Source organism: Rattus norvegicus, chromosome 9 (genome assembly GCF_036323735.1).
Source record: "Rattus norvegicus strain BN/NHsdMcwi chromosome 9, GRCr8, whole genome shotgun sequence".
In the NCBI taxonomy this organism is placed as follows: domain Eukaryota; kingdom Metazoa; phylum Chordata; class Mammalia; order Rodentia; family Muridae; genus Rattus; species Rattus norvegicus.
Window position 1 is genome coordinate 25,951,192 of NC_086027.1, and position 27,180 is coordinate 25,978,371.

Here is a 27,180-nt window from a genome sequence, read left to right on the forward strand (position 1 = left end):
AAATAATTCACTTTTTGCATTAGGTCACAAGTGAGAAGCTACAGGGTTCTTTTCTTTTAAAAATGTTGTGATATACATATATGTATATATATGTATATATATATACATATATGTATATATGTATATATATGTATATACATATATGTATATATGTATATATGTGTGTATATATATATATATATATATATATATATATATATATATATATATATATAAAATGATCTCTAAGGGGAATGTCCTGTGTGTTACAGCTTCTAAGGCAAAGCGTGGGGAATTTCTGCTTAATGCACACAAAGAAACATTGAGCAGAATTTCTCTAAATCGTGTGCTTGCAAGCATGCTCACATATCCATTCATCTTATATTTTGCTAAAATTTGACTTCACCTCTTGCCAGACATACTCATTCTTACCCAAAAGGAAATGCAGTTTAGTTGTTATGAGAAAAAAAAAAATTTACCCCAAAAGAAAAGAAAAAGTAAATTAGCAATTCAAATATTAAGTACTGGTGGGAAAACAGCTAATGAATAAATTAAGTCATTTCATCAAAGAAACAAAAGCCTCCTTGTTTTTTTTTTTCCTTTCTAAATGTTAGAAATTGTCCAAAATAAGACCTTCCCACGGGCGTGGCTCTAATTTTGAAAATGCTGTTATCAAAGACAAAGAGGCTCAGTACCGAGAATAGCCTTTGATGTGTGCTCTAACTTTGTGATTGGTGCACTTAAATCGTGTGGATGAGGGTTAGTTACGTATTCTTCATAATGCCACAGCCACATGACTCTCCAGAACCCAACAGACTTGGAAACTCGAAAATTCAAAATCTTGATTTGACTGACTTAGGCGTGATTGCCCACAGCCTGTAATTTCACACAGATGTGGAGGCGAATCCTGTGAGGCATGGTGGACTTTCTTTTCTAAGCCGGCTCACTGCCTCGGGACAAGTCTCTGATTTATTGTTGTATTCTCAGATGGTGAGAAAAGTGATGAATCCAAGCAGTTTTAGACTTTCTGTTGCTACAGGGATTTACTGCAATGCAATAAACTTCAGAGAGAATTGGCCCAGATAATGCACTAAATTTTGGGCAGAATTTACTTCAGCCAGCTTACACATTCTTTCAGATTCGAAATTAGTACAATGACTGGCGCTATTTTGGTAATAGATTCCTAATTTCCATATTGTAGAGCTGCTTATGGACTTTGGATTTCATAAAAAATGTCTCGTAACACGGCCAAGACATACTAATTTGCTTTGGATGGTGAGTTTTCTTAATGATGTAGGGCTAGCTGATGCATACCATAGCGTTCTTTTTTTAATAAATAATATCCTTAAAAGTTAAACAATAATAAAAACAGAAAACAAGATTTATGGTGCACACCTATAATCCAAGAATTTGGGAAGGAGGGAAAGGTGGAGGCAGGGTCATTATGAGTTACAGGTTCACAGGCTGCGACACACACTGATCATCTGGGGATACTCCAGGTCACCTGGAGCCAAATAGAAAGACCCTATCTCCAATTATATAACCAAGCCATTAAAATAACAAACACAGATCTCCAGGAAGGATAAAAATCCTGGCTAGGTCTGCTAATCCCAGAACTCTCTAGACAGAGGCAGGGAATCTCTGTGAGTTCAAGGCCAGTCAGGGCTACACAACGAAACCCTGCCTCAACAAAACCCAACCAAATCAAATCAAAATGACAAACTAAAAGCACACACATCTGTATTTCTATACATACATATGTATTTATATATAAGCATCTAGGTTATAGTATATCACACTGTGAAGTCAAGAGGAGTTGTTTGGGAAATTTAACACTTGCCTATGAGAGAACCTTCCCCTAAAAGACAGGAAGTTGAACGGACTCCCTGAGGTTAGATGAATAAGTTGGGTGTTATGTCATTTAGTATCTGCAATGAGAGCTCAAGGGCAATGCAGTGAGTGTAGGAATGACTTGACTTTAATAGCATTTGGAATGATTAAAAAAAAAATCCGGAGGAGCAATTAAGACGAGGAATTTCATGGTGTTAGTATCTTGGATATGCTATGACTTTAAAAATATAAATAAATGCCCCCTTCGTGCAAGGGGGCAGTTATCTGTTGCTGACGTCCAAGGTGAAAATAATAACTTCATAAATGTTTGTCTAGCAGTCCTACAGTTAAAGGAAGCCTGAAGAATGTTCACAAGCAGCAAAGACTCCATTATTATTTTTCTTAAGACTTTTTAACTGTATGCCTCAGGTGTAGGTTTGTTATGTCATATGATCCTGAAAAATCTCACTAAAGTAATTACATAAATGTACAACTAAGACCTGAAAAAAATAATAAAATAAATGTTTGCCAACCAATTCCTACCCATGGAGGTGCGAGAATCATTCAGTATGGAGAACCACACTTGTTTATTTCCTTGATAGTTACAAAAACCTCAGTTTCAAATTGTTGTATTTTGTTTACTGAGAACGGAAACACATATAAATTTGACCATGAACCAAATTTTAGAAAATGAAAAACATGGAAATGACATTTTGAACCGTTTTAATAATATCTGTTGGAATATTTGATGCTCAGTAAGACCTAAGGTGTGTATTTGGGCAGTCTGTAATTTGGGAGAAGACATTTTGACACTGAAATATAACTAAGTCACACTTTTTTGGTACATTTTTTTCCCTTTAAGTTTCTGTCCAGAAGGTAGTTTTAGGGTTAGAGCCCTATGTGCAGAATTCTGGAACAGAGGTCTTTAATCCTTTAATGGAACTCGGGGGTGATACATAAGGTTATTTTCACTAAAAGAATGCAAAGAACCTAAATGTAATAGGAATATTATATTAAAAAGTCATTCTACGACAAAGGCAACTGGCAATGGTGTTTCGCTATGGGATTTGTTTTGTTAGGATGCCAGACCTTTACAATTTCATACGTGTTATCTTTCTTCTTCATTTTTTCTGTAGAGATAGTATCTCTACAGGATTGGGAACCTGTGGCATTTCTTTTGGGAAAGGAAAAGAAATAAATCTCTCAGTTTCTACAGTCACACCCATGGTTTATTGACTTGTGAGGGGATAGCTATCCTTTCTAGCAGTTTTCCCCTCACTGATTTGAAGTAGTCAGTGGTTCAGAATCCTAGTGGAGGGGAAAATAGTAGTTTGCCACTGGGGGGAAAATTTAGGATGTAATTCTAGTATCTTTATTGTTTCATATTTGCCTAACATAAGATAAAGACACAAATCGATGTTTTCCCATCCTCTGAAAAGGAGGGCACATGGGCCTTTCATTGAAGCCAGTCACAGACTATTCGAGGACACATCTTGCTGATGAGCCACTGTCTGTAAGTTAATCCTAGGCAACAGTGTTTCTGAACCAATACTCTTTCTCCATCAACTTTCATGCTCCGGGATGCCCACGAAGAGATAACTGAACAACTTTCCCAAGGGACGCTGCATTAGTGAATATCTATAGAAAACGGCACACGCAGGTAAAACTGCACACGGTGTTCATCTTCCAACTATCTGGGTATGAATTTACTGAGTAAACGGGCAATAAAATAATAGCGTGTCACCGTTTAGTCAAAGGCTGCATGGCATTTTATCTTTAAATATCCCTGTGAGGTAGCTGAGCAAGAGCTCTGTCCTTTTCAAACGGCGACAGATTTTCTCCTTAAGAGCAAGGAAGTCTATTGCTGGAAGGATATGCATAATTAATGGGAACACAGGAGAAGCTTGCCGCATAAGCTCTGCAGACACTTTGGAATGCTCACACTGGTGAGCGGGACGGGGGCTGTTTGCAGTCATTCGGACTTTTATGCCAGAGGAGGAAAGATGCTGGGCTATCCCGAATCATTTATACACAAATGCTGCAGATTGTGCCAAGACTTGTAAAACCACAGCAACCCATTTCCTTTTCAAGGTCTCTCAGTATGGCCACCAATAAAGACCCCGCAACCCTCTGACTTGGGTGATGAAAGCGATTTCAATTTTCAGTGGGAGATTCTACTCCTTTCTTACACTTAGCTAATGGAATGCTTCTCACAGTGTGCCATGAACAATCTCTTCCAAGAATCCAAGTTAAATCTATTCAGGCCTGGAAAGGGACACAGTTATAATAAGCCCCACTTATCTTTTATTCATGGTGGTCACTCCTAACACTTTCCAGGAAACTCTTCAAGGGAATCTTCCCACAACATTAAAACTCTTACTTCTCCACTGGTTTGAAAGAGCCCTGGAGAGAATGTAGTGGTTTTGTAACTGAAAAAACAAAGGGGGAAGGAAAGCTGTATCAGGCATGCCAGGAGTCACACAACGAACTGGAAAATAATTACGAATGTCTAAGCTCAAGAAACGGAGCAAGAATCACCCAGAGCCTGTGAAACATTCTAATTCCCACGTCATCAAGGCTTCCTTTAATTTTTAGGATTTTATAATTGCTGTGACCTGTGGGAGCTTTCTCTGGGAAAATTCATTTGAGTGAGAGAGCTGGAGTCCTATAGTTTATAAAAGTGCCAACTTGTCAATGATCTCACTTATAATTTTTAATACTTTATTGTATTAAAAATGCCTCACTGACAGAGGTTCCCAGTGTAGCCTAAGCTGGTTTTATCTTGACAACCCCTTTAAGGATGTAGAAGAGCTAAGATATGGTCCATAAAGAGCTAGGCACACTGCCAATACGGGTTGCATGTATTTTTCTCTTTGAATTGTTTCCCTCTTTACAAGAAGAAAAAATGACTTCTCCATCAGCAACAGACATAGGCCCGCATTAAGTACATAAATATGTTCAAAATTATCATATGTATTACAGTATCCTGAAAAAAAACTTTCCTGAATGTTTATTTGAAGAATCTTTTCAGAGTCCTTCAGGTTCTTGCTTTCACTCACAGAATGGATCTGGTCATGCTTAGAAATCCAGAAGCAGACCCTGAGTCTGAGTCTTACAAACAAGAACACGATCAAGTGGGTTAGATATATTTACGTGTAGGTACATTTGCTACCTCTGGTTTTGAGTCACCGATTGACTCTCTGTGCTATTTTCTAACTTATAAAGTCTAGTATGTAAGGACTGTAATGATGTCTGTCTTCCTACCACACCCATACCCTGATATCTTGATTTCTTAGACGTAGCTTTATGTCTTTCGGTATCTTCCAATCTTATTCAAATTTCATCTGACAAAATCCCCAAACATTTGGAGCACAGAGCAGTCCCCCCTGCCCTCCTATCTACCACACCGATGAACATCTGATGAACATGGGTCATCTGAAACAGAAATGGAAGTAGGGCTACATATATGTGCAACACCTGTGTGCTGAATGTCCTGGAAAGAGGCCTTGCAGCTTGTTTTGGTCACTATCCCTGCAGTCATATTAAACAGAAAGCTGTAAAAAAAGTAATTATTTTTTGTGCTGTGTGGAAAAAGGTTGGCATAAGGACCTGTGCCACAGAGATGATTCAGAATTTAGTATTTAAATTTAAGATGAGGAGACTGCAAGGGCATACTAATTCAGCCATAGATGTTTTGACTTGATGCCAAGGAACGTCATAACTGTTTATTATTTTGGCTTTTTTTGTAACCAAAAAATAAAGAATTTGTTGCTGAATGAAAGTGATCTTGAAATTCCTTTGAAAGAAATGAAAGCTTTCTGGATCACCTTTGAAATAATTAAGAAAGGGCTGTGTAAAGAGCAATGAAACTGGTTGAACACAGACTCTTCTCTGGGAAGTGGGAGTAAATCATAGGATTCTCTAGTCTCAGGAGACAACATCACAGGTCCATTTTTAAGGTACTGCAACTTCTGTCTTGTCTTAGCAAGCCCAGGACATATTTAATTACTGCCTAATGCTGATTCTGCCTGGTGCTTTACCCAGAGACCTGGCTTAGCCCCTGCGCTTTCCCAATAGTCATCTTAGAGTAGATGGCTGTTGTTGACACTGTGAGAAAGCAATTTTCTGATTGCTTCCCTCAGCATGAAGTTCTTTTTATGGACTTTAGGTCTTTGCAACTAAAACCCCATGAGGCATTCATGATAGAGGATATGAGAATTTTAATAAAAAGTGTAATAACCCTGAAAATAGTGTCTTTAATAATCTACATACTAGTAATCATGCGTGCACTGTGCCATGCATTTATAAATATTTGATTATAAAAATATTTGACTGTAATGACAATATTTACAGTCAACATATAAAAATACGCACAATTCTGAATGGCAATAGTTAATCCCCAGCTAGAATCACAAGTCTAGAAGGATTAGCTTGTTATGGTAAAGTGCAAATGGATAATTACAGAGTGGAGGACATAGCTCTTACACTCAAGTTCGACATACAAGAATGGCTATTATAGCATCGTAGGAGCTACATGGATCACACTTCTTCCTTTCACCATACAAGATGAAACATAAATTATTTTTCCTGTGGAAATGGATAGAAATCAATTAGAAGAAAGACTTTCATGTGATACAAACTTAGTTCAGAATAGCTCTGTCATAGGGTTCTCGTGCACAGCCTTCAAAGAGGTTCACAGTCATTGCAAGACCCCATCGGAAAACATGTACATCTCTATTCTTTCAACAGACTTCCACATGATGTAGGTTAGCCCATGGAACTTTTAGACAAATCTTGGCTGGTAATTTACGTGAGTTCCTCATTGAGGAAAATGGAACATAAAACAGAAGGAATGTTTCACATTCTGATGGGGAACACAGTCCAGTTTAAACAAGAAAAGGTCTGGGGTTCACAAGTTTTTAAAAATCTCCCATTTCAAGGGAAAATACATTACAATAAGTAAATAAAATACTCCGCAATTCTAAAAGATTCCCCCACTGATTTCTTCTAGGGTTCGAATGGCCCTCTGTTTGATAGTAAAGTCCTACTTGAATGCCATTGCTACTTCCCAATGGACAAAGCAAGTAAAAACCTGACATACTAGAAAGAGGAATGCACAAACAGAAAAGGCTGAGCTTGGAGGGTTTCCTGCAAATCATGATCTCATATTTTAGTAGTTGGTACTCAGTGAAGGAAATCTTGGAGATGTCTGCTTCAAAGTGAGGTTGGAAGGTTTGCGTGATGCTTGGGGAGATCCTTTTGGGCTTATATTATTTCCTAAGACCAAGACAAGGCATTTTGGGCATTCTATTAACTCTTCCAGAGCATGAAATTTCATTTCAGTTAATTATTGCTACACATCCTTAGAGAGAATCACGTGTTCTGGAGAAGATAGCATCCCTTCTAAAATGCACCCCTCTAGACAGTCGGACAATGAGAAATTCCTGTTTGTCCTACAAGTCTGATCCTTGACGACAATACCTAATACATAAACAAGTCTTTCCCCACCCAAGTGCTTTGGGCGACATCGAAATCAGTGCTTTGGCAGAATATGCAGTGGTACTGCCATGTATTTGGCGACTTGCAAGCTTGCCAGTTAGCTTGTCAATCTTGTTGTTGTTGTTTATTTTTTTGGATCTGAAATGGTTTAGGGTAACTGTAAATCTCAAGTAAGTTATCTTTAAATCAAAAATAGGTGAAGTGATGGAGTTTCACTGAACACAGAGCGACATGGAATCCTCAGCTTCTTAGTGGCTGTCTTTATAAACAGGTGTGAGTGGTAGCAATCTTCATAAGTGATGAGTAGCTTTGAAAGAGGAATTCTGTTCTCCAACTGCAAAATCTGCTCAGAAACTTCAACTTCAACTATTAGCTCATGGCCCGGAGGCCAACTGTCCAAACATCTGTTCTCCCTAGCACAGAAGTTCTTGAGATGAAAGGCTGGCATTACCTGTCACATGACTTTACAGATACAGTGAAAACACCAAATGTGGTTATGGCAAGTTATGGTCTCTCCTTAATTCTATAGTTATTGTACCCACATCAGGGGAGACATTGAAACACAGTGGCTTTAAGGTAGAATAGAACAAAAGCCATTTCAATAAAGTTTTATTTAAATGATGTCTATTTAAAAATTTGCATCATTTAGAAGAGCATTGTTATCTATCAATATCATTTCCTAAAACTGAAACAGGAATGGAAATTTCTAAAAGTTCTAGTTGTACTTTGCCTTTTAAAGCATTAGTATTGCTAATGCCTTTAAATTATACAACCCAAATTGGTGGGGATTATACATTTTCCTCAGGAAAAAGAACTTGTTAGCAGGATGTGTAATCATTAGGCATTTGTTTTATTCTACCCAGAAATAAATTGTTCCTTAGGTTCTCTATTTGGCCTGGAAAAGGAATTTTCTAGCAATGTTCTCCAACATGAATAGCAGCCTTAGTCCTTGTAAGTACCCAGCAGATTGGGTACCTGCCTGGGGTACAGTTTTAAACACCAACTCAATGGAAACATTTACCTCGGTACTTGTTTTTTTAAATGTAGAGTCCAGGCACAATGACACACAGTTAATATGGCACCTGTAGATAGCTGTGCTTGCCATAGGAGTTTACTTTCTAGTTAATGAAGACAACGGTACTCCAACAAGCAACACAATGACACTGTAGGGGTTATGGTGACCACCATCATTGTGACCATGGTCTGGGTTAATGCTTCCAAACGTATTCCAAGGAACACACTAGAATCTATAGAGTTTGCAAGTTTTTCTTATACTATGGACTGTTTGATGCTGAAATGGTGAATGGTAGATGACCCATTTTACTCACTAAGTTCCCCAGATATTTTCTTTTTCCTGTGTTAACTGTTATATGCGACATAGTATTTTCACCATCTAACATAAGAATGCTTAACTATGATAGGGTGTCTCATTATTTCTTTTCATCTCTCACATACACTGTGTATCCTTACAGATGTACGCCAAAATAATGTGCTTAAAGTACTCATTTTCAGGTGAGTGAGGTATCCAAAAGCAGCCATGCTGGCCTTCCATGTAAATGCACAGAAATGTTAAAGGCTAATGACAAGCTATCTCAACTATTTTAGATTTTAAACATTTGTTCACATGCTAATTAACTCAAATACCTTTTGGGTTTTTTTTTTTTTTGTGAAGTCATCTCAAAAGGTAGGATCTCAGTGACCAACAACATGATATGTAGAATTTAATGGATTCAAATTTCTGTTTATTTTGTTATCAAACAGTTCATAATAATCTTGTTATCTAGACAGTTGAGTTGATTTCAAGTGGCCAATTAGATATTTTGCATCTTCTCTAATGAGCTTATATATTTGGCTAAAGCTGATTTGACTTTTAGAGAGAGGCCAGCCTACCTGAAAATGGACACTTTCTTTCACCAAAACACCAATGCACACTAAAGACAAATATAAGTACATGTAGATGTATACTTATATGTACACACAAAGTGGATTGGGTGGTCCAGTCCTTTGGTTTAGCCAGGATTAAATATGTACTTCCCATGTGCATAAGTTTCCTTTGCTTGACCTGTTCAAAAAGCAAACATGAAGTGACTTGACAAATTAGACATTTTCTCTGTCTTACCCCCTATCTGGAGACCACTTACTCCCTTCTCCATTTCTTCTAAGAATCTTTAGATATTTTAGCCTTCCATTTTAACACACCAATCCATCCATTTCTCAGAAAAAACTCTAAGATCAATGTCTGGAAAATTATCTCTCATGGAGCACAAGGTTGTATAGGACTTCACCTCATTTTATCATCTCTTTCTCTGAAAAAAGCAGACCCTTGGATGTGTCATGAATAATACACTCTTGATCTGACTTGCCTTGTTACCCCTGGCCAGCCCAAGCAGCTGAGGTCTGAGCCTTACTAGCCCTGCATCATTGTGCAACACTGGAAAAGAAAAAGTCTCCACCCTCAGACTGTGGTGACATGGTCTGGGTTCTCTTGGATTTCTATGCATTCAATTTCCTCTCTCTCCTTTCGTTTGGCACGTTTCTTTTTCTTGTGGTGCTTTTTGGAAGGAGGAAAAAAGGTTAGGAACACAGGTAAGATAACAAAACAGTGCAGAAGCGTGCAACCCCCGGTCAGCAGCAAGCATTTGAACAGTGTGAAGGTCAGGTTTGAAGGCACAAAGAGGAGGGGGACCAACCCAATAAGAAAAGAAGTAATGTTTTGCAAAATGGCTGTCCCATGCTCTTGCAGGGAGCTTTTTATACATTGTGTTCTGGTGTGCTCAGTCGCTAGTACAAATGTGTAAAGCAGTGGTGCACAGTGGTCAATGGCAAAATTTAAAGTGTAGATAAGGCACAAGATAGAAATGCAATCCATGTCGACATTCCACAATGTCATTAAGCCCAGAACGCCCAGCTCAATTGAGGTGACACTAAGAATTAGCCAGAAATTTCCCAGAGGATGGATCACTAGGAAGAAAGTCAGGACTAACACCAGGAGAACCCCAAAGCCTGCGATCAGAACAGGCACAGTGACTGACAGACTATTATGGTCTGTGAAAACAAAGGAAGGGTTAAACACGATGAACCGGATACTCTTTGAGAGAGACAGGGGCCTCAACTTGTCCAGAACTTCGATGACTTCCTTCTGCTTGTCCCTGCTAGTCCTGGCCACCAGATATAAGCGAGAAGCGATGATGTTGTTTTCATCCCCAGCCCTGGAGAAAATGATATCATTCCGAAAGTGTTGAAACTCTGGCTTTTTTAAAAACGAGCTTTGTAGGACACTGATGAAGTCGGTCTTGTTATTGGCACTGATGTTGCTCGCTTTTAGAAACTGGTAGTACTGTTCCACCCAGGACACTGCAGTGAACCCACTACAGAGCCTCTGCAGATCCTCCTGGACGCTGCTGTTCCAGTACTCCAGGGGTTCATAGACGTAGAATCCTATTACAGGGCTATAGTTGCTGAAATATTTTTGCTGAACCATGGCATAGGACACACTCGGTGAGTCACTGGCTAGTAGGTTGATAATGCTGGCTCCATCACTGATCTGCAAGCACCCCATGAAGGAGAAAGAGGCATAAATGAGATACAGGATGACCACAAATGGCTTCACATAGATATTGGTAATCCACTCATTGTAATGTTCTCGGAGGAAGTGCTGGATGAAATGGTGCTGGTAGGGGTTTGTCTCATGATGGGATGTCTGTTGGTGCCCATCACTCATTACTGTCTGGAACCACACAGGCTTGCCGTCCAGGTATTCTGCAGAAGGGATCTTACAGCAAAAGATGCTGTGGTATCGATTTTGCTCAAGTTGTCCAGCAAAGACCAGGCAAGAGCCAAAGAAAGAGAAAATGTAGAAGTAGTTCAATAGAATAGAGACACACATATTCTGACAGAAGATCTTCACTGCCTCTATGTTTGTGAAGGGGCTGGCACCCATACCAAACGTGATGAAGTACAGGGAACTGGTCATGGTGTAGGTGACCATCACATCAGAATAGGCGTCTGCTACCCTGTCTTTGAAGGGTAAATTCTCTTTGGTTCTCCGCCATCCAGACAGAAGCTCAAATACTCCTTTAGTTCCATGACCTAATGTTAAGAGAAAGAAAAAGAATAGTTGCTTTTATTTCCTCCTATGGTTCAAGTGGATTTCATATAGATTATTGATATTAAATGTACATATTCTATTCTTCAGCGTAGTGTGATTTTCTTCTTAGCAACTTAGAGGAAATATTTGGTCCCTGTCCACATTTAAGTAAAGACTGAATTTACTGATATTCTATGTGAAATAAAATATTTACTATCTATTACATTTACCTAAAAAGTTGTAAACACAATGTAGTATCTATATGACATTTTCTCTCTGCATGCACAGTCTTCCTAAATTAACCATAAACAGTCAAGAGTCGAAGCTGTCATCTGCTTCTTAAATAGCAATGTATGTGTGGTTAACACATCCGCAGTCCTTTTAAATGAATTTGGGTGTTGATTTATAGAATTACTAGATGATACTAAATGGTTGACCATTGTTAGATAGATGTGATAGCATGTCACATCAATTTATATGATTCATCATTTAGGCCATTTTTTCTTTCTTGTGGATGCATGGGTAGGTACACATCCATGTGCAAGCTTAAAGATGATGTCAGGATCCTATTTGATAGTTCTTCAACCTTATTCTTTCGAGGCAGGATCTCTTAATTGAACCCAGAGCTCACCAGTGAGGCATATCTCACTAGCCAGCCTATCCTAGAGATCCCTTCCAATGCTAGATCATAGATGCACTGCTATGCCCACTCAGAATTTAAATAGGTTATGAGGATATTTTTGCTTGAGCATCAGGCACTTCATTCACTGAGCCATCTTCTGAGCCCCCTCTTAAGAATGTAAATTAAAAATATATGTGTGTGTGCATGTGTGTTTATGGTGAACAGAGACATCGTACACCCTGAAACAGGTGGTTGTGAGCCACATCATATGGGTGTTGGGAATTAAACTTGTGTCTTCTGCAAGAGCACTATGCTCTCTTAATTGCAGAGCCATCTTTCCAGCTCCAGGAATTTTATTAGTAGACACTGGATGCAAATGAAAAGGCTTTCCTAGGTCACATAAAAGACCTCCAGGCCCAGAGATTATCACAAATGCTTCCTCTTGGCTCCTTAGAAGCTTTTGTTTCCATGGTTACTGAACAAAAACCTTTGTTGCGGGCCCAGGAGCGGCAGGACCCCTGCGCCTTAGACATCACCGGAACCTGAAGGAAACAGACCGGATAAACAGTTCTCTGCCCCCAAATCCCGTGGGAGGGAGAGCTAAACCTACAGAGAGGCAGACACGCCTGGGAAACCAGAAGAGACTGCACTCTGCGCACATCCAGACGCCAGAGGAAAACACCAAACGCCATCTGGAACCCTGGTGCACGGAGGCTCCCGGAAAGAGCGGCGCAGATCTTCTCGGTTGCTGCCACCACGGAGAGGACTTAGGCAGTACCCCACGAGCACACTTGAGCCTTGGAACCTCAGGGGAGGGCCCAGGAGCGGCAGGACCCCTGCGCCTGAGACACCGCCGGAACCTGAAGGAAACAGACCGGATAAACAGTTCTCTGCACCCAAATCCCATGGGAGGGAGAGCTAAACCTACAGAGAGGCAGACACGCTTGGGAAACCAGAAGAGACTGCACTCTGCGCACATCCAGACTCCAGAGGAAAACACCAAACGTCATCTGGAACCCTGGTGCACGGAGGCTCCCGGAAAGAGCGGCGCAGATCTTCTCGGTTGTTGCCGCCTCGGAGAGGACTTAGGCAGTACCCCACGAGCACACTTGAGCCTCGGAACCTCAGGTAGGAACAACTTTTCCCCTGCAAGTGACCTGCCTGGTGAACTCAAGACACAGGCCCACAGGAACAGCTGAAGACCTGTAGAGAGGAAAAACTACAAGCCCGAAAGCAGAACACTCTGTCCCCGTAACTGGCTGAAAGAAAACAGGAAAACAGGTCTACAGCACTCCTGACACACAGGCTTATAGGACAGTCTAGCTACTGTCAGAAATAGCAGAACAAAGTAACACTAGAGATAATCTGATGGCAGGAGGCAAGCGCAGGAACCCAAGCAACAGAAACCAAGATTATGTGGCATCATCGGAGCCCAAGTCTCCCACCAAAATAAACATGGAATATCCAAACACACCAGAAAAGCAAGATCTAGTTTCAAAATCATATTTGATCATGATGCTGGAGGACTTCAAGGAAGACGTGAAGAACTCCCTTAGAGAGCAAGTAGAAGCCTACAGAGAAGAATCACAAAAATGCCTGAAAGAATTCCAGGAAAACACAATCAAACAGTTGAAGGAATTAAAAATGGAAATAGAAGCAATCAAGAAAGAACACATGGAAACAACCCTGGATATAGAAAATCAAAAGAAGAGACAAGGAGCTGTAGATAGAAGCCTCACCAACAGAATACAAGAGATGGAAGAGAGAATCTCGGGAGCAGAAGATTCCCTAGAAATCATTCACTCAACTGTCAAAGATAATGTAAAGCGGAAAAAGCTACTGGTCCAAAACATACAGGAAATCCAGGACTCAATGAGAAGATCAAACCTAAGAATAATAGGTATAGAAGAGAGTGAAGACTCCCAGCTCAAAGGACCAGTAAATATCTTCAACAAAATCATAGAAGAAAACTTCCCTAACCTAAAAAAAGAGATACCCATAGGCATACAAGAAGCCTACAGAACTCCAAATAGACTGGACCAGAAAAGAAACACCTCCCGTCACATAATAGTCAAAACACCAAACGCACAAAATAAAGAAAGAATATTAAAAGCAGTAAGGGAAAAAGGTCAAGTAACATATAAAGGCAGACCTATCAGAATCACACCAGACTTTTCGCCAGAAACTATGAAGGCCAGAAGATCCTGGACAGATGTCATACAGACCCTAAGAGAACACAAGTGCCAGCCCAGGTTACTGTATCCTGCAAAACTCTCAATTAACATAGATGGAGAAACCAAGATATTCCATGACAAAACCAAATTTACACAATATCTTTCTACAAATCCAGCACTACAAAGGATAATAAAGGGTAAAGCCCAACATAAGGAGGCAAGCTATGCCCTAGAAGAAGCAAGAAACTAATTGTCTTGGCAACAAAACAAAGAGAAGAAAAGCACACAAACATAACCTCACATCCAAATATGAATATAACAGGAAGCAATAATCACTATTCCTTAATATCTCTCAACATCAATGGCCTCAACTCCCCAATAAAAAGACATAGATTAACAAACTGGATACGCAACGAGGACCCTGCATTCTGCTGCCTACAGGAAACACACCTCAGAGACAAAGACAGACACTACCTCAGGGTGAAAGGCTGGAAAACAACTTTCCAAGCAAATGGTAAGAAGAAGCAAGCTGGAGTAGCCATTCAAATATCAAATAAAATCAATTTTCAATTAAAAGTCATCAAAAAAGATAAGGAAGGACACTTCATATTCATCAAAGGAAAAATCAACCAAGATGAACTCTCAATCCTAAATATCTATGCCCCAAATACAAGGGCACCTACATACGTAAAAGAAACCTTACTAAAGCTCAAAACACACATTGCACCTCACACAATAATAGTGGGAGATTTCAACACCCCACTCTCATCAATGGACAGATCATGGAAACAGAAATTAAACAGAGACGTAGACAGACTAAGAGAAGTCATGAGCCAAATGGACTTAACAGATATTTATAGAACATTCTATCCTAAAGCAAAAGGATATACCTTATTCTCAGCTCCTCATGGTACTTTCTCCAAAATTGACCATATAGTTGGTCAAAAAACGGGCCTCAACAGGTACAGAAAGATAGAAATAATCCCATGCGTGCTATCAGACCACCACGGCCTAAAACTGGTCTTCAATAACAATAAGGGAAGAATGCCCACATATACGTGGAAATTGAACAATGTTCTACTCAATGATAACCTGGTCAAGGAAGAAATAAAGAAAGAAATTAAAAACTTTTTAGAATTTAATGAAAATGAAGGTACAACATACCCAAACTTATGGGACACAATGAAAGCTGTGCTAAGAGGAAAACTCATAGCGCTGAGTGCCTGCAGAAAGAAACAGGAAAGAGCATATGTCAGCAGCTTGACAGCACACCTAAAAGCTCTAGAGCAAAAAGAAGCAAATACACCCAGGAGGAGTAGAAGGCAGGAAATAATCAAACTCAGAGCTGAAATCAACCAAGTAGAAAAAAAAAGGACCATAGAAAGAATCAACAGAACCAAAAGTTGGTTCTTTGAGAATATCAACAAGATAGATAAAGCCTTAGCCAGACTAACGAGAGGACCCAGAGAGTGTGTCCAAATTAACAAAATCAGAAATGAAAAGGGAGACATAACTACAGATTCAGAGGAAATTCAAAAAATCATCAGATCTTACTATAAAAGCCTATATTCAACAAAACTTGAAAATCTACAGGAAATGGACAATTTCCTAGACAAATATCAGGTACGGAAGTTAAATCAGGAACAGATAAACCAGTTAAACAACCCCATAACTCCTAAGGAAATAGAAGCAGTCATTAAAGGTCTCCCAACCAAAAAGAGCCCAGGTCCAGACGGGTTTAGTGCAGAATTCTATCAAACCTTCATAGAAGACCTCATACCAATATTATCCAAACTATTCCACAAAATTGAAACAGATGGATCACTCCCGAATTCCTTCTATGAAGCCACAATTACTCTTATACCTAAACCACACAAAGACCCAACAAAGAAAGAGAACTTCAGACCAATTTCCCTTATGAATATCGATGCAAAAATACTCAATAAAATTCTGGCAAACCGAACCCAAGAGCACATCAAAACAATCATCCACCATGACCAAGTAGGCTTCATCCCAGGCATGCAGGGATGGTTTAATATACGGAAAACCATCAACGTGATCCATTATATAAACAAACTGAAAGAACAAAACCACATGATCATTTCATTAGATGCTGAGAAAGCAGTTGACAAAATTCAACACCCCTTCATGATAAAAGACCTGGAAAGAATAGGAATTGAAGGCCCATACCTAAACATAGTAAAAGCCATATACAGCAAACCAGTTGCTAACATTAAACTAAATGGAGAGAAACTTGAAGCAATCCCACTAAAATCAGGGACTAGACAAGGCTGCCCACTCTCACCCTACTTATTCAATATAGTTCTTGAAGTTCTAGCCAGAGCAATCAGACAACAAAAGGAGGTCAAGGGGATACAGATCGGAAAAGAAGAAGTCAAAATATCACTATTTGCAGATGATATGATAGTTTATTTAAGTGATCCCAAAAGTTCCACCAGAGAACTACTAACGCTGATAAACAACTTCAGCAAAGTGGCTGGGTATAAAATTAACTCAAATAAATCAGTAGCCTTCCTCTACACAAAAGAGAAACAAGCCGAGAAAGAAATTAGGGAAATGACACCCTTCATAATAGACCCAAATAATATAAAGTACCTCGGTGTGACTTTAACCAAGCAAGTAAAAGATCTGTACAATAAGAACTTCAAGACACTGAAGAAAGAAACTGAAGAAGACCTCAGAAGATGGAAAGATCTCCCATGCTCATGGATTGGCAGGATTAATATAGTAAAAATGGCCATTTTACCAAAAGCGATCTACAGATTCAATGCAATCCTCATCAAAATACCAATCCAATTCTTCAAAGAGTTAGACAGAACAATTTGCAAATTCATCTGGAATAACAAAAAACCCAGGATAGCTAAAACTATCCTCAACAATAAAAGGACTTCAGGGGGAATCACTATCCCTGAACTCAAGCAGTATTACAGAGCAATAGTGATAAAAACTGCATGGTATTGGTACAGAGACAGACAGATAGACCAATGGAATAGAATTGAAGATCCAGAAATGAACCCACACACCTATGGTCACTTGATTTTTGACAAAGGAGCCAAAACCATCCAATGGAAAAAAGATAGCATTTTCAGCAAATGGTGCTGGTTCAACTGGAGGTCAACATGTAGAAGAATGCAGATTGATCCATGCTTATCACCCTGTACAAAGCTTAAGTCCAAGTGGATCAAGGACCTCCACATCAAACCTGATACACTCAAACTAATAGAAGAAAAACTAGGGAAGCATCTGGAACACATGGGTACTGGAAAAAATTTCCTGAGCAAAACACCAATGGCTTATGCTCTAAGATCAAGAATCGACAAATGGGATCTCATAAAACTGCAAAGCTTCTGTAAGGCAAAGGACACCGTGGTTAGAACAAATCGGCAACCAACAGATTGGGAAAAGATCTTTACCAATCCTACAACAGATAGATGCCTTATGTCCAAAATATACAAAGAACTCAAGAAGTTAGACCGCAGGGAGACAAATGACCCTATTAAAAAATGGGGTTCAGAGCTAAACAAAGAATTCACAGCTGAGGAATGCCGAATGGCTGAGAAACACCTAAAGAAATGTTCAACATCTTTAGTCATAAGGGAAATGCAAATCAAAACAACCCTGAGATTTCACCTCACACCAGTGAGAATGGCTAAGATCAAAAACTCAGGTGACAGCAGATGCTGGCGAGGATGCGGAGAAAGAGGAACACTCCTCCATTGTTGGTGGGATTGCAGACTGGTACAACCATTCTGGAAATCAGTCTGGAGGTTCCTCAGAAAATTGGACATTGAACTGCCTGAGGATCCAGCTATACCTCTCTTGGGCATATACCCAAAAGATGCCCCAACATATAAAAAAGACACGTGCTCCACTATGTTCATCGCAGCCTTATTTATAATAGCCAGAAGCTGGAAAGAACCCAGATGCCCTTCAACAGAGGAATGGATACAGAAAATGTGGTACATCTACACAATGGAATATTACTCAGGTATCAAAAAAAACGACTTTATGAAATTCGTAGGCAAATGGTTGGAACTGGAAAATATCATCCTGAGTGAGCTAACCCAATCACAGAAAGACATACATGGTATGCACTCACTGATGAGTGGCTATTAGCCCAAATGCTTGAATTACCCTAGATGCCTAGAACAAATGAAACTCAAGACGGATGATCAAAATGTGAATGCTTCACTCCTTCTCTAAAAGGGGAACAAGAATATCCTTGGCAGAGAAGAGAGAGGCAAAGATTAAAACAGAGACTGAAGGAACTCCCATTCAGAGCCTGCCCCACATGTGGCCCATACATATACAGCCACCCAATTAGACAAGATTGATGAAGCAAAGAAGTGCAGACCGACAGGAGCCGGATGTAGATCGCTCCTGAGAGACACAGCCAGAATACAGCAAATACAGAGGCGAATGCCAGCAGCAAACCACTGAACTGAGAATAGGACCCCCGTTGAAGGAATCAGAGAAAGAACTGGAAGAGCTTGAAGGGGCTCGAGACCCCATATGTACAACAATGCCAAGCAACCAGAGCTTCCAGGGACTAAGCCACTACCTAAAGACTATGCATGGACTGACCCTGGACTCTGACCTCATAGGTAGCAATGAATATCCTAGTAAGAGCACCAGTGGAAGGGGAAGCCCTGGGTCCTGCTAAGACTGAACCCCCAGTGAACTAGACTGGTGGGGGGAGGGCGGCAATGGGGGGATGGTTGGGAGGGGAACACCCATAAGGAAGGGGAGGGGGGAGGGGGATGTTTTCCCGGAAACCAAAGAATTATTATTACATATTAAATAAATTTAAAAAAAAGAAAAAGAAAAAAAAGTAATACTCAAGTTAATAAAAAAATTAAAAAAATAAATAAAATAAAATGTAAATAAATAAGATGAATAATAAATTTAAAAAAAGAAAAAAGTAAACTTAAAAAAAAAGAAGAACTGCGAGAAAGAGACTACCTCTTTGTTTTATTCTCTGCCAGACCAGGAAAGAATGAAAAGTATACTTTCTTAACATTGTAAAGGATGATGACCAGGTGCTAACCAGATTGTCATTCTGATACTCTAAAAAGTGATCGAACTATATAAATCATTTACTGGAAATCTCCATCACTGTACGAATTTAGTCCATGAATCAGAGCTCAGAAGAGGGACATAATCACCAAACTGAAAAAAGACAAACACAGACTCTGGGAAATTTGAGTACATCAACAGGTAAAATACTTTAGATGTTGCATTCATGCAAAATTAAATAAATCACCCTATTTTGTTTGCCCATTGTTGCTTTAAATTTGTCCAATGTGCTTAATTTCAAATTTCTCTACATAATGACACACATTTTCTTATTTTCTAGTTGTAGGAAGAATGTAGTTGCTCTTCAGGAAAACAAAATGGAAGTCACTTCTAAAAAAAATGGAAGCAAACAGGAGGAAAGCATCACTTTACTCTTCAAATTAAACTGGCTTTAAACAAGTGTCTTGATGATGGTGTTCACAGAACTAATTACTCAATCTAGTTGAAGAAATACCTACTCAGGATTTCATGCACTAACTTTCTCCTTCCAGAGCAGTCATTTTGCCTTTGTGATGAGATAAGGTGTGAGAACGATATTTAAAAGTAAAAGATAAAACAGGATACTTGGACAGAGTGTTTGAAAACTAAAAAAAAAAAAAAAAAAAAAAGGACGTTAAATACAAAATGTACAAAGTGTTTTCAGCACACAATATTATAGACTGTTAAAACAACTTTAAATGTAACGTTCTAATTCTGTTTTAATTCATACTTAAGTAGATAAGGAATGTGCTATTATTAAAATATTATGTGATTAAGAAAGTAAAATAGATGCATTGTTCACAAACAAAAAGAAAAAAACCTTTGTTGCATGTATGTGGATGAAGAATTTTTTTCTAACAAATTTCTGTGTACCCATATATATACATGTATATATACATATGTGTGTGTGTGTGTGTGTGTGTGTGTGTGTGTGTGTGTGTGTGTGTGTGCATATGTATGTATATTGTACATAAGGGTAAATAGGCAAAGGGTTTAGTCAACAAATATTACTTGAAAATTTGGCATGTGCTCTCTGTCTGGTTACTTTCAAGAAACTGACAGGTTTCTAAGAAAGAATCACTTCCTTACTGTCAGGAGAAGAAAGCAAAGATATTAGACTATATTTGTAATTTCCCCCCTTTCCTCCACTTCCTTGAATTTGATCTGTCAATCATCACCTAGAATATATGAACTGTTCACTTTATGAGTGGGTGGAAATCTTCATAGATTATTTTTTTCCCTGTTGCAGGCATAGCAATCCCAAACGTGAACTCTTCCTATAAGCAGATACAAGCTGTGCTTGGGTTGTTCTCTAAGAAATGTATTAGAAAACAATGACATTTAAGGACACAGAATGACCTAGTTCACAAAAATCTGGACAAGGGACCTTGTACGTTACCTAGATACTAGAGTTAATTATGAGCTCTATATACAATTCAGCTCTTAGTGCTTTAATGAAGACATTGCAATTGCTACAGTCTTTTCTAAGTGCTCCATGTTTGTACTGGTGGTAGACTTTGTGACTTGGTCCCAAGCATTCCTTTCCTTTCTTCCTTTTATTTGAGACTTAATTTCCAACTAGGGTAGCTTTTTTGGGGGGGGCACAGAGTCAGGAAATTGAGTGTAACTGGAAATCACCCAAGGGGCCAATTGGAAACCCAAAAGGTACTTTATTCTAAACAGCATCATGGGTTCACCAGGAAGAGTCATAGGCTACCCCCTCAAGCCAGGCGTGAGTTGGTTAGATGTGAGTTGACTCTCTTCCCAAAACAGTTGTGCTTTGTGGCAGACTGAGTGTGGATAACCTTTAAAATGGCTAGCTAATGAGTCATCTTTCATGAATTTATTTGATCATTAGCGGTGTATAAATTTAAGTAGCTATGATGTTAATCTTTGATATTTCAAAGCACATTGTCTCTCTTTGGGGAACTGTTATTAATTATTGGTTACTACTAACCAAGGGAATTAAGCAACAGAGTTCTTGACTCGAATATCAAGCTTTTGGTGTCTTTACTGAGTCTCCTGTCTGGATAGATGTTATCCTAACAAGTAGAAAGAGTTATGAAAACTGCAGATGCGTAAAAGGCAGGCTTAAAATATTTTTGGAGATAGTTTTCTATTATTTCACACATATAACTTTAAGCTGAACACTTGTGTTATTGGAAAACACTTAATGAGACAAACAACAATGGTTGTTCATTCATATCTTCTGTAAGACTCATTGACCAAGAGGAAGTCTTTCTTACTCTCTTGACAACATAATCTATTATGATAGTGGTTAGGGTCATTGAAATAAGACTGTAATTAGAGCACCTGTCTTTGGAAATGAGGACATTAGTTTTCTTTGTAGTCACGAGGGAGGGAAAAGCCACAGAGCACTGAGGCTAAATTTGACTTGCCTTTGCTAATGGTCATTTTAATGGAGCATTAGGCAGCCTATGTAGGACAGGGTTTTGCTTTATGTAGTACAAAAGTCTTTGTGTGTGGCACAAAGCTGATGGTTCTGCTAGGTTTATGTATTCACTTTAAATGTATTAGAGAATGAAAATATGATCTCTGGACATGACATACTTTATCTTATTCATAGGTATTGTGTAGGTATTTTATAGGGTATTTATATGAAACTCATTCTTCTGACTCTCACACAATTTGGTCACTTCTTAGCAGCTCAAATTAATTGGCTGTCCCAGCAATGGCTGATTGTTCATGGCTTCACAAAATGGCCATGACCAATCTCTCCTCACCTTTGTTCATCCTTTTTTTTTTCTTTTTGGTTCTTTTTTTTTTTTTTTTTGGAGCTGGGGATTGTTCATCCTTTTTCTGCATCTCTCATTGTTTTCTGTGTTCATTAGTCTGTTCAAGGTCAGCTCACCCTCTTTGTCTCAGAGACGTATCTGAAGGTCCCAGTTATACTGACACTTTTCTGTTTCCTAAAATCTTCTCTGACTCATCATTCTCTTATTTAATTCCTCAGCCACAAACCAATTTTGCCATGGAACAAAAATTTCTCATGGTACTTCTATTCTTTAAAGTTAGGAAAATGAATTATATGTTACCTTTATTCTGAAAAATATTATTTTATACACATACCCATTAACATGTTTTATTTTTGAGACAGTCTCATGTAGTACAATTCTCTATATGGCCAAGGATGACCATTCCTATGACCACTTGAATAGTGCTAGAACTTGCCACATGAACCACTATTGAGTGCTGGGAATTAAACCCAGTGCCTTATTAATGTTAGAAAGGAATTCTACCCACTGAGTTATAACTCCAGCCCAATTAGCTCTTACCAAATGACATCGACTGAATTCTTGGCTATAGATAAGCCTTCAAAAATATTTTTATCATAAATTCTAAACAGTAATGTATATTATACCAGTATAAGTTCTCTCCTGAAGAAATGCATACTGTTTAATGTGATACAACCCAACATACATTTACCTAGGGCTTTTAAATACCCATATGATGTAAAGGCAAACAATAAACAAATTTTCTCAATATGTAAGTTGTCTCAGGCCATTTTGACCTACATGATGCTCAGAGGGACATCACAGCTTCTAAATACCTGTTTTAAGTAGGGAACTGTACATGCAAAAAATAGTGACACTATGATGAGACCATTAATATTTCTGTATTGATAAAGATGCAGAAACATAATCAAGAAGAGAATAATTCAAAGTGATGTGGGGGTAGAAACTACTAGTGTAAATCCTTGAGAAAACATAATATGTGGAAGCAGCCTTTGAACAAACATACACACATGTGTATGTATATGAATTTGTATATGTGTATACATATTATATAATTATGTAGAATGTGTTATCATAAAGATATGTGTGCTCATGTGCATGTGTATATTACCTTTATGACAATCCAGGAACCCATTCAGTTTTTAATCTTTAAAAACAAATTGTTTAAACCAACAGGCAGCTGCTCATATGAACACACAGCAGATGTGACAACATGCACAAGACCTGTGCAACCTGAAGCTGGACCAAACCCAAGAATGTAGAGTGGGACCGGACATGCATTTCTGCTCCTAGCTGAGGAGCTATTGACAATTATTTGCTGCTAAGAGAGGGCCAGTTTCCTTAGGAGTATAGACCTTGGTGAGTTGACTGGGCTCCAAAGGAAGACCAAACACTCAACAATATTTGGGTAGTACACATTGACCTTAATGGGGAAAAAAGGACACACAGTTGGGTGCGAAGAGAAGGGGATGAGAAACTGGGAAGAGATGGGGGGCTTAGTGGGAATACAACCAAAACACACTGTATTAAATTTTCCAAGAAGTATTAAATAATATAAGTAGAACTTATGACATGGAGACATGAGTACTTTGTAAAGCTTTTGTTTGTTTAATATCAGGAATTACCAATCCTGAAACTATTAGAACTTCTTTCTGAGCAATCCTTTGTTTTGGGGACTGTCATAAATGCTGTAGGAAGTCTAGCCTCATTCCTGCACCCATTCATTCTCAATAGTACACCCAGAGTCATGATAGTAATTTCTCTAGACATTGATAACTACCCTTTAGAAACAAAACTGCCCTTGATTGAGAATTACTGGTCTAAGAAAAGCAAAATATGCACACACATACCTACTTAATCACCCATTCCAGATCATAAAATAGGATACATATCCAGTAAAAATTTCTAAAGACACAATAATGGTTTATACTGTATTTTGTATCCTACAATACAGAAAACTTCCATTAACAATTTAGAATAATTATTTTTGTCTTATTTATTATTTATTAATAATTATTTTATCTAATTATTATTTATTAATAATTTAATAATATTTGTTTTATTTATTTTTGCATCTTTATCTCTGTAACCTATTCATCTACATAGAATTGGGGTCTTACAAAAGTTAAATTAGGATTTGGGATTATTTATTTTTGCTTGCCTGTTGACTTATCTAGCTGGTTTGTTAACCATGAACATCCCATTTTTTTTGACCCTGGTGTGTTTTGTTTTCTGCACTCCATTAGACCCTACTTTGGTGCTACAATACTTCTCTAAAAAACTTCCAACTTTCTCTTCTGCTTATGAAATCATTTCTCATTCCTCTTAATTCTACCCTTACTTTGAAAGTTCTCACATTTCAAATGTAACCCCAAAGACCAAGGCACTGTAATCTCAAATGAAGATCTATGGATAATATATAAGTGTGACTTGCCTCATTACATGGCCTGAACTTTGAATAATTATTATTATTATTATTTTTTGCTAACCCAGTCCTGAGTAGAAGTAGGTCTGTCTCACTTTCCCACTAAAATCATCTTTACCTAAGGCCAGAGTTAATTTAAGGAATGACTTCAATGATGTTTCTGACTAATTAGAATGCACATATCATACAGTGTGTGTGTGTGTGTGTGTGTGTGTGTGTGTGTGTGTGTGAAGGGGAAGGGGGCAGAGACAGAGAATGGGAGAGACAGAGATACAGGAGACAGATACAGAGAGATGGGAGGGTATCAGAAGAAAGACAGAGAATAAGAGAGAGGAGACAAAAGCAAATACACAGAGAGAGTGGGGAGGAAGGGGTAGAAGTTCTGGAAAGCTCACCAAATTTCCCAGAGCCTCAACCAATCACAAAGGCACCCATATCTCAAGGAGATAGAGCCAACCAATCAAGGGAAAGAAAGGTAAAAGACACCCAATCCTATCCTAACTCTACTCTCTACATTTGCCTTGCTTTAAATTGACCCTACAAAGCTTACACATCTGTCTTTGACTGGATGTATGGTAGACCCCTGAATACTGGATCTCTGCAGAATAAATGCTTTTTGCTCTTGCAAACTATTTGGGTCTGGGGCAAATCACAGATCCCTACAGTTCTTCTATTTGCAATGAAGTATGTGTAAAGTTGACCACTTGGTCCTATTTTTGGTCATATCAGTGAAGGAGTGCTAAAGTAAATATTTCAGTATTAAAAAAAGTAGCTATCATTGTGGTATGAATGTGAAATGTTCTCCCTGTGTTTCCATGTTTGTACCCTCACCCCTAGCTACTGCTGGTCCTTTGGAAGGGTAGAGAACCTTTGGGAACTGTAGCCTTGCTTGGCAATTGAGGAACTGGAGTTAGGTCTTTATGCTTGGTAGCCAATTCCTGCTTGTCTGGTCACTAATTCCTGAGTGTGGATGTGATGTGATTGGATGTCTCACGCTCCTGCAGCCATAACCTCTCTACTATAATGAGTATATCCCATCTTGAACTGTAAGTCCAGATGAATCTTTCTTTTGTTAAATTGCTTCTTTTTAGATATTTAGTGATAGCAATGAGACAAGCAAGAAAGACCGTTACCAAACACAGCTGATCTCAGTCTTTAATGTGATGGGGACGAGAACTATACACTCTCATCTGAACCTCAAGTAAACACTCCCCAAGAAACTATGATTGCATACCATATTGATGGAGTAAAACATAAAATGGCTTTTCTACAAAACAATATTATTCTCTTATAAATCTAAGATTTCTTTTACAGATGCCAGTTTTGAAAAGATTATTTTTATTTTATGCATATGAGTGCTTTTCATATCTGTTCAATATATGTGTGCTTCTTATCTGACTAGGTAAAAAGGAAGTTGTTAAGGCCCCTAGAACTGGAACTATAGATGTTTGTGAGCTGTCATATGAGTAGGTCCTGTTTAAGAGTATTCTATGCTTTTAAACAATGAGCAGTATCTCTAGCTGTTATAGATGACATTTCTATTCCAAGACAATCTCTTCAGACCCAACCAACTAAATGAAAATAATTTCAATAGGAGTTCAGTTTGATTGGATCAACAATATCATTCTCTATGTGATATGTTTTAGAGAGCACCTTATGTATGTTTTCAGTTATTTTAATCATTGGTAGGGTTAGAAGTCTCTACATTTGCCTTGGAAAGATCAGTTCGTTGATCTCCTTTCTGGAACATGTTTAACTCTTAGCAGGGCACGAGAACATCATCTCTATATAAGAGACATGAAACCAGAGGTTGAAAGCAACACAACTATACAACTATGACATGCTTTAAGCTTTAAACAAAACTTTGCCCTCTTCCTTAGCAGTTATTTCTTCTGTTTTTTGTTGTTGTTTTTTTTTTTTTTTGGTAAACCTGATATAAACCTAGACTTACATGGGAAGAGAGGAGAAAAGTCTTACATAGATTGTCTCCGATGAAGTATTGTCTTGATTACTAATGAAAACCTTTGCTGTAATGGGCCCAGTTCACCGGGGAGAAGTGCCACCTTTGGGCCCAAAGCCCTAGATATTAAAAGAAGGCAGGCCAAGCAGCCCATGAGGAGCTACTCAGTAAACCTGGCTACTTTGTGAATCTTGCTTCTGTTATTGCTTGCAGGTTCCTGTCTTGAGTTATACCCTGACTTCCCTCAGTAATGGAGTATGGCCTGGGCATGTAGGATGAAATGGACTCTTTCCTCTCTAAGCTGCTCTGGTCGTGGTATTTTATCACAGCAATAGGAAACTTAACTATGACAGCTACTCTTTCAATAATTAAGCTTGTAAAAATTCACCTCTAAGCGTACACAGAAAGATGACATTTTATTTTATATTGAGGTTAGAATTGTAACAGCCTGATGTCAAGGAAATCAGTGGAAGACGAATGAAAGGATAAAACCCCAATTAAAACGGCCAAGCAGCTGAGAAAATGTAGGTAATTCATGACAGTTGTGAGTTATATTTCACTTACTAGGTGACAACATTTACTCACTCTTTAATTGGTGATTTTATTTGTCTATCAAAAATCTTTTCATTGATTCTTTGTGAGTTTTATAACATGTTTCCCAATCCCGTTCGTCTCCCCATCTCTTCATATCTATTTCCTGCAGTGAGAACTTTGGTTTCTTTAAAAACATAGGAATGTTATGGACTATGTTTTTGTTGTAATCCTAGGTGTG

The 27,180-nt window shown here is 38.5% G+C and overlaps 1 protein-coding gene across 3 annotated transcripts in view; it reads right to left on the reverse strand.

Moving 5' to 3' along the window:
* Window positions 1-203: 203 nt before the first annotated feature.
* Ptchd4 (patched domain containing 4) overlaps window positions 204-27,180 on the reverse strand; it is a 211,902-nt gene continuing 184,925 nt past the window's right edge. For all 3 annotated transcript variants that reach the window (XM_008766914.4, XM_008766916.4, XM_017596760.3), the window contains one exon: window positions 204-11,397. In XM_008766914.4, coding sequence (XP_008765136.3) covers window positions 9,764-11,397 — 1,634 coding nt within the window. In that variant the 3' untranslated portion in view covers window positions 204-9,763. The remainder of the gene's footprint in view (window positions 11,398-27,180) is intronic.